This window comes from Oncorhynchus masou, chromosome 24 (genome assembly GCF_036934945.1).
Source record: "Oncorhynchus masou masou isolate Uvic2021 chromosome 24, UVic_Omas_1.1, whole genome shotgun sequence".
NCBI lineage: Eukaryota > Metazoa > Chordata > Actinopteri > Salmoniformes > Salmonidae > Oncorhynchus > Oncorhynchus masou.
Genome location: NC_088235.1, coordinates 39,798,157 through 39,809,780, shown reverse-complemented (window position 1 = coordinate 39,809,780; position 11,624 = coordinate 39,798,157). Strand labels below are relative to the sequence as shown.

The following is an 11,624-nucleotide window of genomic DNA, read 5'->3' as shown; positions in this document are numbered from 1 at the left end:
ACAGAAATCCTCCTCAGCATCCCCCCAACCCCCTCAGATGATCCCACAGTTGAAGAAGACAGATGTGGAGGTCCTGGGCTGGCGTGGTTAAACGTGGTCTGAGGTTGTGAGGCCGGTTGGATGTATTGCCAAATTTTCTAAAATTATGTTGGAGGCAGCTTATGGTAGACAAATTAACATTAAAATTAACATTAAATTATCATGCAACAGCTCTTGTGGGCATTCTTGCAGTCAGCATGCTAAAACTGCACATTTTAAAATGGCCTTTTATTGTCCCCAGCACAAGGTGCACCTGTGTAATAATCATGCTGTTAAATCAGCTTCTTGATATGCCAACATTTCTGTGATTTCTTTTATTTCAGCTCATGAAATATGGGACCAACACTTTACATGTTGTGTTTCTATTCTTGTTCAGTGTAGTTAGACAAGCTTGCTAACTTGATTGAGAGTAGGGATGTCACAAATTGAAAAAAAATCTTACTGTTTAAACAGCCATTTCCATAGTGAGCTAGCAAGGGATGGAGAGAGAGGGGAGGGGCACAGTATAGGCAGGTCGGATGCCACGCAGACCGTCAGAACTGTGCACTAGGCCTATCTATTGGCAATCAAAAGCTGTATCTCGCAATTTCTTGGCTGGCAATGTCTCGCAATTTTGGTAATGCAGGGCCTATCATCAATCAATAGGCTAGGATAATCTACACACACAACAGACCGAAGACTGAACACACACTCTCATCATTAACGAAGAGAAAGAGTAGGCAAGCCAGCACGAGAGAGATCAAGGAGGGTGCAGGCAGATTGAAACATACCCCTCTGTCTTAATAATCTGTATCTAGCAATTTTTTTGTCTTGCATGCCTTGCCAATTTTCCAAAATAGCCTAAAATGTGTCTTCCTCTCTGGATGAGACTGGGAAACTATCCAGGCAAGCTGAAGCCAATCTTCCTAAAATTGCTAGGTGGCCAGTAGTATTACAGAGAGACAACAACAACAACCACAAAAAAATGTAATACATTTCCTATGTGCATGACACCTCTGTGTGTGTGCGCGTACGTGTATGCATGTGTATGTGCTGACTGGGTGAGTGTTTCATTGTATCTATGTCTCACCCTCAGTACATTCCACCCTGCTGAGAGCTGAGCTACTGTAGCAAACTCCTAAGACAACAAATGATGTGTTTCCAATACAGATGAGAAATCTAGCAATTCATTCATTAATTCTGTTAAGTACAGGTACATTGCCTGTCCCGACGTGGTGTTAAAACAGGTAGAAATCTCTCCCCAACATTGACTTTGTTTTTAGTCCCATTTTCTTCACACCAAAACAAATCCAGTCTATTCTCCAAACACGCTTTCTTCACACTGAGTTTTTTCCCCCTCTGTCAGTCTGTCTCTGCCCTCCCTCTCGCTACACCCCCCATCCTCTCTATTTCTCTACTCACCCTTCTCCCACTCATCTCTATCACTCCACTGGGCACAGACATCCAATCAACGTCTATTCCACGTTGGTTCAACTTAATTTAATTTAAATGAAGTGGAAACAAAGTTGATTCAACCACTGTGTGCATAGTGGGTCCTCTCTTTCTCTCTCTCGCTCACTCGCTCTCTATCTGTTTTACGAGCCTCTTCACGTCAAACAGCAGGGAAGCGTGAAGGCGATACTTGGCTCTCGCTCTCAAACTGAATGTTTACATACTTGTGCATTATATATGTATAGATAAACACAAACGTTAGCTTGCTGACCCAGGCCTTCTCTCACCTAACCACTACCAAAAGAGGCTGAAGGGTCTAGATATGCAGGCTTTTGATCCAATGTCCAACCAGCACTAACACACCTGTTTCAGTAATAAACTAATCATGGTCTTCAGTTGGGATTTGGGACCATGACCATGCTGTCAATTATGTAATGATGTAATGATAACTCTAATCACCCAAGTGTTCTGTTGTCACATGAATGTAACCACCCTGTAAATGTCAATAGATGTCACTTGATGATGGTCCATTAATCACAAGGTGTCTCTCCTCCCCAGAACCATGTATGTACAATACCAGCTACACGTGATGGTAAATCTGTTCTGAAAGAGATGAATGAGGCTTGGGCAGCTGCCAGTGTCATGCCCAAGGTGAGAGTGACTCTGTCTTACAAACAGGTTGGAGGCCTAGTGGGTGTGTAGCATATAGGTAGGAAGACAGGGTGATGGAGATTTTCACTACAGCTGCAATACAACTACTACCGATAATGCATTGGAATACTTCAAGTAATGATGAATACTTGATTTGTGTTGTTAGGGAGAAGAACTCACCTTATCCAAAAGTACTGAGGTTTCACCTACCTAAGGGATGCCACGGCAGCCATTTTCTGCCCAAACTCTCCCGACGCATCAGTTAAGAGAGAAGTGAATCATTTTTCATGTCAATTAGCAGACATAGCATGAGGCGTGAGAAGCACTCTACAACCTGACTTACCTGGGTAACTGCCAACTCAGGAAATCGCATCTGTGCTTTTTTTTTTAAAGCAGACCTCTAGATGTGCATTGAAACCACAATAATTTAGCCTACAGAGAATGCACTCATTATTATTTGACTATGTAGAATGCACACAACATTACTAAGTTCCCATCTTAAAGTAGGCCTAATGTTGCTTTGAGCATTCCTCATTCCATGTTCTATATCCCATTTGCCACTTAACTCCATCCAATATACATATTTATATTTAGTTAAACTGCAGTAGCTAACCCCTCGACACAGCCTGGTCTCATAGACTAGACATAGCATAGAAAATGTAAATCCGGGACACTCAAATTAGTGATGTGTTACGTTTAGTATGGTTGCGTAAGACCAGGAACAGAAACGGAACTTGGAAAGAAAGTGATCCATACTGTACTAAATCTTTGCCTGTGTGTGCTACCTTCCCCTCCCCATCCGAAGCATAGGCTACTGTACTAACATTACAAGCTTGATTCAGAAGAAAGGGAGAAAGATGTTTAATTAGCTAGAGAATGGATTAGCGTGTTCAATGCTAGTTAAGGATACTATAGGCCTAGTTATCACGTTATCACGTTCCATGTAAGACGTGTGTAAAGTTCTGGTGCCGCTCTGCACACACAAGCTTGTTAGCTAGCTAGCTCAAAGGACATTCAAATTTCCTCCATAGAAGCCACTCCTCCTTAGTATAATTCTGTGGACCTAATTCATATAATGCATGTCATAACAAGATGCCCAGTGCTTCAAGCCTCCTTCACAACATCCCCCCCCCCCACCCGCACAATTTCAGTTGATTTCACAGGTTGAAAATTGAACAGAAAGGAACAATATAAACCAGTACTTTAGGCATATAACACAAACATCTAGCAACCCAGAGGTTGGGTATCTTTGAATCTCATCATGGGCAACCTTTGCATTTTAGCTAATTAGCAATTTTGCAACTAATTACTACTTTTTTGCTACTTTCAACTACTTAAGATATTAGCTAACCCTTCCCCTAACCCTAACCCTAACCTTAACCCTTTAACCTAACTCCTAATCCCAGCCTTAACCCAAACCTTAACCCCTAACTCTAACCCCAAGCCTATCTAACATTAGCCAACTTTAGTCACAATTATTTGGAATTCATAGCATATGTTATGCAAATTTGTAACATATTGTATGAATTGCAATTTGTAATTTATCATATGAATTGTAATTTGTAACATATTATATTAAATGGATGATGGACATCCACAAACGAACACATACCATACGAAAGGTAACATATCCTACTAATTGCAGCGTCCTGGATCGACCTTTACTATGTCACGTCTACCACTGAGTCCAGGTTGCTCAGCAGGGCCTATTACAGTGAGATGAGGGTTTAGTCTGTACAGTCTTTTCAGCAAAGCATGATTAATGTGGATCTCTCCTGAGCAGCAGGGCTGTGTGGTGCAACACCGACACGCTCTATTGAAGCTATCTGACTCATGCAGCTGGGCCTAGAGCAGGGAATTTACAACAGCAGTAAACACACATTCATACCTGTAATACACTGAGTGTACAAAACATTAAGGACTCCTGCTCTTTCCATGACATAGACTGACCAGGTGAATCCAGGTGAAAGCTATGAATCTATTATTGAAGTCACTTGTTAAATCCACTTCAATCAGTGTAGATGAAGGGGAGGAGACAGGTTGAAGAAAGATTTTCAAGTCTTGATACAATTTAGACAATGATTGTTTATGTGTGCCATTCAGAGGGTGAATGGGAAAGACAAAATATTTAAGTGCCTTTGAACGAGCGGTTTGGTAGTAGGTGCCAAGCACACCAGTTTGTGTCAAGGTGTTCTTAATGTTTTGTAAGCTCAGTGTATGTAAGAGTATATGGTATGGGGTGCCATTTGTAACATTTAACAGCACCCCATAATATAGCCCCAACTTCCAAAATGATCAAGTATCAACACAAGTCAGTGAAGTCTACACTTTCGGATCATTTTTTGTTATTCTTTTTACCTCAACTCATGCATCTGAAGAGACAGCGGATTCAGAACAAGAGTTAACAAGCTAGGCTACAAACACAGCAGACAAAACTCCACAGAGTAAGATATACATTTTATGATAATTTAGTGGAATAGATACAGTGCCACCAGAAAGTATTTACACCCCTAGACTTTTACTGACTTTTAATAGATTTTGTTGTGTTTTAGCCTGAATTTAAAATGGATGAAATTGAGATGTTGTGTCAATAGCCTACACACAATACTCAGTAACATATACACGGAATTATGCTTTTAGACATTTTGAATTAAAACATTTATAAAAAAATGTCCATCTGAAATGTTAGCAAGTCACATAATAATAAATCCTGTTTGCAATAAGGCACTAAAGTAATACTGAAAAAGATGTGGCAAAGAAATTAACTTTATGTCCTGAAAACAAAGCATTAATTTTGGAGCAAATCCAACACAACACATCACTGAATATCACTCTTCATTTTTTCAAGCATGCTGGTGGCTGCATCATGTTACGGATATGCTTGTCATCGGCAAGGACTTTTTCAAGATAAATAGAAACGGAATAGAGCTAGGCATAGGCAAAATCCTATAGGAAACCCTGATTCAGTCTGATTTCTAACAGACACTGGGAGACAAATGGACCTTTCAGCAGGACAATAACCTAGTTACAGTTTTGACTTAAATCGGCTTGAAAATCTATGGCATGACTTGAAAATGGCCGTCTAGCAATGATCAACAAACAACTTGACAGAGCTTGAAGAATTGTAATAATAATGTGCAAACATTGTACAATCCAGGTGTGGAAAGCTCAGAGACACCCAGAAAGATGCAAAGGTGTAATCGCTGCCAAAGTTGATTCTAAAGTGTTGACTCAGGGGGTTGAATACTTACATAATGAAGTTATATTAGTGTTTTATTTGTAAAAAAATTGTTTTACAAATGTTAGAATTTTTCTTCCACTTTGACATTACAGAGTATTTTGTGTAGATCTTGACAAAAAAAAGGACAAATCCATTTAAATTCCACCTACAAAATGTGAAAAAAGTCAAGGGTTGTGAATACTTTCTGAAAGCACTGTACACGTTTTAGGTATAAGTTCATGTAGTGCACGTTTTAATTCGTGGGGAACACACTTTTTAAAATTTTGTGTACATCATGTGTTTTTATTATATGTGTAGGCAGCACTACACTACACATTTGCAAGTCGTGTACACATGTTTGTATTTTGTGAACATTACACGTTTTTGATTATACACTTTCATCCAGGTTTCAGGTCAGGATTAAAGTTTAAATGAGTAACTTAAATTATACTTTTTAATATGTATTTTAATTCAAATGATTATGATTGTATTACGATTTGTTTGTTATACATGTATTATCAATAGGGAAATGTATGATTAGCCTATATGAATTACAGGTCTACTATTAATATGATATTGATTTAGGCCTACCATTCAACCACGGTCACTATTTATGGTCCTTAATGACAATACTATCCGAGATCTGTTTGGAAAATCACTTAAAACCCTGTGGAGAAGGTAGGCGACATTTGCACACTTTAATAACCACAAAACAAATCAGGGTCGTGTCAGCAGCACGTATTTAGTTAGATTCATTGTGATTTTTGGCTCAACATTATGAAAGCGTGAAAGTGTCTAGAATGCAAATATAATAAATATAAACTGGCCAAACTAGCCTATCCTCCTCTATGATAACACACTACATACGCCGAAACACACATAATGCATACACATGCATACTCCCTCTACTCCCTATATCAAGGCTAGTCATGTTATTTTCTACTCCCTATATCAAGGCTAGTCATGTTATTTTCTACTCCCTATATCAAGGCTAGTCATGTTATTTTCTACTCCCTATATCAAGGCTAGTCATGTTATTTTCTACTCCCTATATCAAGGCTAGTCACGTTATTTTCTACTCCCTATATCAAGGCTAGTCATGTTATTTTCTACTCCCTATATCAAGGCTAGTCATGTTATTTTCTACTCCCTATATCAAGGCTAGTCATGTTATTTTCTACTCCCTATATCAAGGCTAGTCATGTTATTTTCTACTCCCTATATCAAGGCTAGTCATGTCATTTTTACTCGTTATTCACTGTGTATTTATCCCTCGTGTCACTATTTCAATTTTGTATTTTATTTTTTATATTATCTTTAACTGGGGGCGGCAGGGTAGCTTAGTGGTTAGAGCGTGTGCACGTTCAAACCCCCGAGCTGACAAGGTACAAATCTGTCGTTCTGCCCCTGAACAGGCAGTACACCCACTGTTCCTAGGCCGTCATTGAAAATAAGAATTTGTCCTTATTTTAGTAAAATAAAGGTAAAATATATAAACAACTTTGGATTCGAAGTAAGCATTTCACTCTTAGTCCGTGCACAAAAACTCAAAACTGGACAGTTTTATCTCAATCTCTTCATTCAAAGACTCAATAATGGACACTTACTGACAGTTGGGGCTGCGTTGCGTGATGTAGCGGACTAGTAACCAAAAGGTTGCAAAATCGAGCTGACAAGGTATAAATCTGTCGTTCTTCCCCTGAACAAGATTCAGGAACACCGTTCCTAGGCCGTCATTGAAAAGAAGAATTTGTTCTTAACTGACTTGCCTAGTTAAATAAAGGTAAAATGTATTGTTGTCTGTGCCCAATAATGTTAGTACCATGTTTTGTGCTGCTACCATGTTGTTGTCGTGTTGTGTTGTTACCATGCTGTTGTCATGTGTTGCTGCCTTGCTATGTTGTTGTCTTATAGGTCTCTCTTTATGTTGTGTTGTCTCTCTTGTCGTGATGTGTGTTTTGTCCTATATATATTTTTTGATCCCAGCCCTCAGCCCCGCAGGAGGCCTTTTGCCTTTTGGTAGGCCATCATTGTAAATAAGAAGTTGTTCTTAATAACTGACTTGCCTAGTTAAATAAAGGTTAAATAATAAAAATACAAATAGTCTACACCTGTTGTCTACGAAACATGTGACAAATAACATGTGATTTGATTTTATACCTTTGCATTCTAAGCCTCATATTCAATTTTAAAATTGGGTTGTTTTTAAACCTATAATTTTTAGATTTTAGAATGTCGGTGATTCAATTTAGTTACTTGTAGTCTTCAAGAGCTCGACCATGGGCGAATAATAACGATGTTCAAACGCATTACGTCCTCATTGGTGCAACGTCTTTTCATCGTCATGTTGTGTAAGTTTTCTGTCCACATATTGTGGGTTCAACTTCTAACTGGCAGCTAAATGCAGAAACAATGCAGATATTATTGGTACTTATATTGTGTCTGTCATGATGAAATTCGTTATCAATCCTTAAGAATGTTTGGAAAAAATCCCACAATATGAAATCCATATATTTGTTTTTTCCTCTTACGAATTTAATAATTTAATGAAGATGGATGTTGGCTTAATTTGGAGAATAACAATCCTTAGTTTACCTAGTATTTCAATTCTATTTGTGTTGTATCAATGTTTTAACGAATCTATTGCATATATGCGATCGACTAATGTGAAAAGTTATTAGACCTATTAAGTTCAAGGCTTAGATCGAGAAGTCTATCAAAGGTTTATGAAAATGTTAGAAATTTAAATTTAGTTTATTTCGATTTAGCACTTGATATTAGCCTACATTGTTTCATGATCATAAGTTAACCTATATTCCTCATGTAGCCTCGTGGTTATATCGTTGGGCCAGTAACGAAATGTTGCTTGATCAAATCCCTGAGCTGACAAGGTAAAAATCTGTCCTTCTACCTCTGAGCAAGGCAGTTAACCTACAGTGTGTCGTAGATGTCGATTATGGCAGCCCCCGCACCTCTCTGATTTAGAGGGGTTCGGTTAAATGCGGAAGACACAGTTGAATGTACCCCTTCCCTGTTTTATAATGAGTTATCAACTTTGTGTGTGTGTTAACAATGTCATTAGGATAATGATGACTCCCAACTAGTTTTTAAGCTTTATTTAGTTATTAGTTGGCTATACAATTAAACTCGATGCACATTCCTGCGTAATAATTCCAATATTGTTATCTAGGCTACTACATCTTGCTGTGTCCATCAATGTTGTCAGTGTAATGTCTATAGGCCCATTTGCCTTGCAGGTATACAGTATCAAAAAGCTCCCTGTGCTTTGAAATGACCTCACTCTCCAATAGAGAATAAAGAAAGTATTTAGCTACACATAGAAGCATGTAGAAATGTCGTCTGGTTATCCAGTGTCTTTTTCATCTTTTAGTAAGTCCATAAAGTTAATGAATGCCTTAAGGAATTGTAGCAACACCATTGTGTCAATGCATCCCCCCACAAAGCGCATTGCTAGAGATTCCTGTCTGGAAGCAGTACATGTAGGGGTTGTATCCATATTGGTAGGCCGGATATAGTGGCAGAGCAGGCGGACGATGCAGCTCGTCCCCTCGGTACTGTCTCTGATCGTCTCGAACCAGGATCTTCACCGCCACTTTCTTAGCCAGTGTGGCTGGTGTAGAGGAACTACAAGCGGCAATTTCGGCCGCCATCTGCCGCCGTTTGGTCTTATATCTCCGGTTCTGGAACCAGATTTTCACCTGGGTTTCCGTGAGCTTCAGGGCGCCCGCTAAGTTCGCCCGTTCGGGACCGGACAGGTAGCGCTGCAAGTTAAACCGACGCTCTAGCTCGTAGACCTGCGCGTGGGTGAAGGCCGCACGGGAGCGCTTCTTGTTACCAGATATGGATGGGCCCACGGTGCTGTAACTACTCTCCCTCTCATTCTCCTCTTCCATCCTCTGTTTGTCCTGATAGATACTGGGTTGTTTGTTGTTTATGTCTGTATTGGAAGAAAGAGAAAAGTAAAAGCTCTTGTGGTTACTTGGCAAACAGGCGACCTCTTCATTTTTCAAATAGCAACAACGTAGGCTAGCCAGTCTTTATCTCTCCAGGACACCGCGTTTCCACAAAATGTCTTTCAAGTGAAGGTGATTGCAAGTACTTACATATATGTTTATTACTCAATAAATTAGGCTACAAGTTCAAAGCCAGTAAGTAGGGTTATAATTGTACTCTTAGGCCTATATATATATTGGCCATATACCACAAACCCCCGAGGTGACTTATTGCTATTATAAACTGCTTACCAACACAATTGGAACAGTACAAAGTCATGTTTTGTCACACCCGTGGAATACGGCTTTCAGCCAATCCGCATTAAGGGCTCGAACCACACAGTTTATAATTGCATTTAGATTCATGGTCGATATAAATAATATTCTAGAGAGTCAGAGGGCGAAGTACCTTTTTTGCATGCCATGTGTTCCGCCTCCTCCCCAGTGGACTCTTCACTACCGAACTCGAACGTAGGATTCCTGGTGTCTCCCAAACCAGGAGAGGAACTAATACTTCCTTGGTGGATGTGTTTCATCTCCATCTCATCCCCTTTGTGCTCGTCACTGCAATCCGAAGTGGATGAACCGGGGCCCCTCAAGCTCCCATCCCTGCTCTCGGTTTGCCGGTGCTGGCTGATGGAGGCCAGCTTTAACGTGCATAGTTCTGTCAGATTCCGTGAAGTTGGAATGTTGTCTCGCGCGTCACGTCCGCGGGTGAGGATGTCCTTGATGGAGAAAGAGGAGCAGTCCAGCGCCATGATAACATTTACGCAAAACCAATGTTTTATCACAACCGAAGTTTTGTTAGGCTACTCTCTTCCCGCTCTCTAAAGTCGTGCGACCCCCATCCAAGAGACCCCTCAAAAGTCTAAAATGTACTGGTATTGATTGGGTTGTCAGTTGCTCTTCTCTCTCGATCTTCTCCGGAGATTATTTAATTGCGGTGAAACAGCCTCTGGTCTAATCAACAGCCGAGGTGTCATTGGATGTAATGTCTGCTCTACAACTCTCACTACTGCCATTGAAGCCTGCGCTGATTGGCTGTCTGGCCTAGTTATCCCCGCCCCAGACCGTCTTGCCCTGTTCGTCTATCCCTCCAGCGCGTGACTTTATTTGAGGACGGAGAGATACATTTGATAAACTTGCGTCATTTGAAGACAAGGAGGAAAAGCCTGCAGTGATTGTATAAGTGTTATGGGCTATGAGGGATGGAGGTAGCACAAATTCAGACCTTTTAAACGTATGTTTCAGTTTGACATCAGTTGTTATATGAATGAGGACAAAGTAGTGACCGTCAACAGTTATGGGAAAGGTCTGCAGTTGGGGTGATTTTGTTGAGGGCAATTTGTGATGGGCTATTGGCTCTGCAAGATCTAAGAATATTGTACTTGTGTAGCCTACTCTTATCTGGTTTTAATGTGTTATGAAGGATCAATAACAATGGATTTGGAGACCGTCGTGCGCTATAGCCTCACCGCCTCAGGCCTAATAAGCTATCCACACTATAGGAATTGTATAGGCCTATGCATTTCAATATTAGCCTACATTAAATTTAGTAAAGAGGGTGACATTAAAACAGGGAGCTGGCATATAGTATTTTGTTTATAATTTTTGTACACAAATGTGTACTGCGCCCCTCTGTCCATTTGGTTGTAACTAGTATCAAATAGTTACTTTCATGTGTTTTTTATTTTTCTCATGATTACATTTTTTTATAGTCTTAATCACCTTTCCTGTGCTTTTGCCTTGATAAGGATTTGAAGCTAAAATAATGCCTAAAATGGCCTAAAGAGTAGCCTATGCATGTCCCATGGATCAAATGCTGCAAAACTTTCAGCGAAATGACTGTTCAATCAAAGTACTATTTAAAGATTACTTGTGTACAAAACGGATCATATGTCGGGTAAATGTAATTGACCTATATATTTTTTATTTAACTAGGCAAGTCAGTTCAGAACAAATTCTTATTTTCAATGACGGCCTAGGAACAGTGGGTTAACTGCCTGTTCAGGGGCAGAACGACGCTCTAACTCGTCCAACGCTCTAACCACGAGGCTACCCTGCCGCCTCAGGGTAGGTCAGTGTTTGTAAAGTGAGTGAAGCCTGATTACCCTCGTGATTTTCGCAGGTGTGGCATTTCCTGTATTTGTAGAAAGGATGGGCAGAACATTTAGGCCTTAGTAACGTTTGTTATCAGAGGATCTTGCGATATATAACTGTATTAAGAAGACTTTTGTCTGCAGATTGTTTACAGATAGTAGACCTAACAA

At 40.0% G+C, this 11,624-nt stretch overlaps 1 protein-coding gene across 1 annotated transcript; it reads right to left on the bottom strand.

The window, feature by feature from the left end:
- Positions 1-8,431: 8,431 nt before the first annotated feature.
- LOC135511606 (homeobox protein koza-like) lies at positions 8,432-10,324 on the bottom strand. Its single transcript, XM_064933092.1, has 2 exons — positions 9,764-10,324; positions 8,432-9,299 (listed from the first exon to the last, which is right to left on the bottom strand). The coding sequence occupies exons 1-2, from the start codon at positions 10,110-10,112 to the stop codon at positions 8,785-8,787; spliced, it is 864 nt and encodes a 287-aa protein (XP_064789164.1). The 5' UTR covers positions 10,113-10,324; the 3' UTR covers positions 8,432-8,784.
- Between the last annotated feature and the right edge of the window lie 1,300 nt (positions 10,325-11,624).

Coding starts and splice junctions, on each gene's coding strand:
- LOC135511606 (XM_064933092.1), bottom strand. CDS start 10,112: ATGGCGCTGGACTGCTCCTCTTTCTCCATCAAGGACATCCTCACCCGC. Junction 9,300..9,763: donor ACACATGGCATGCAAAAAAG/GTACTTCGCCCT, acceptor CTTCCAATACAG/ACATAAACAACAAACAACCC.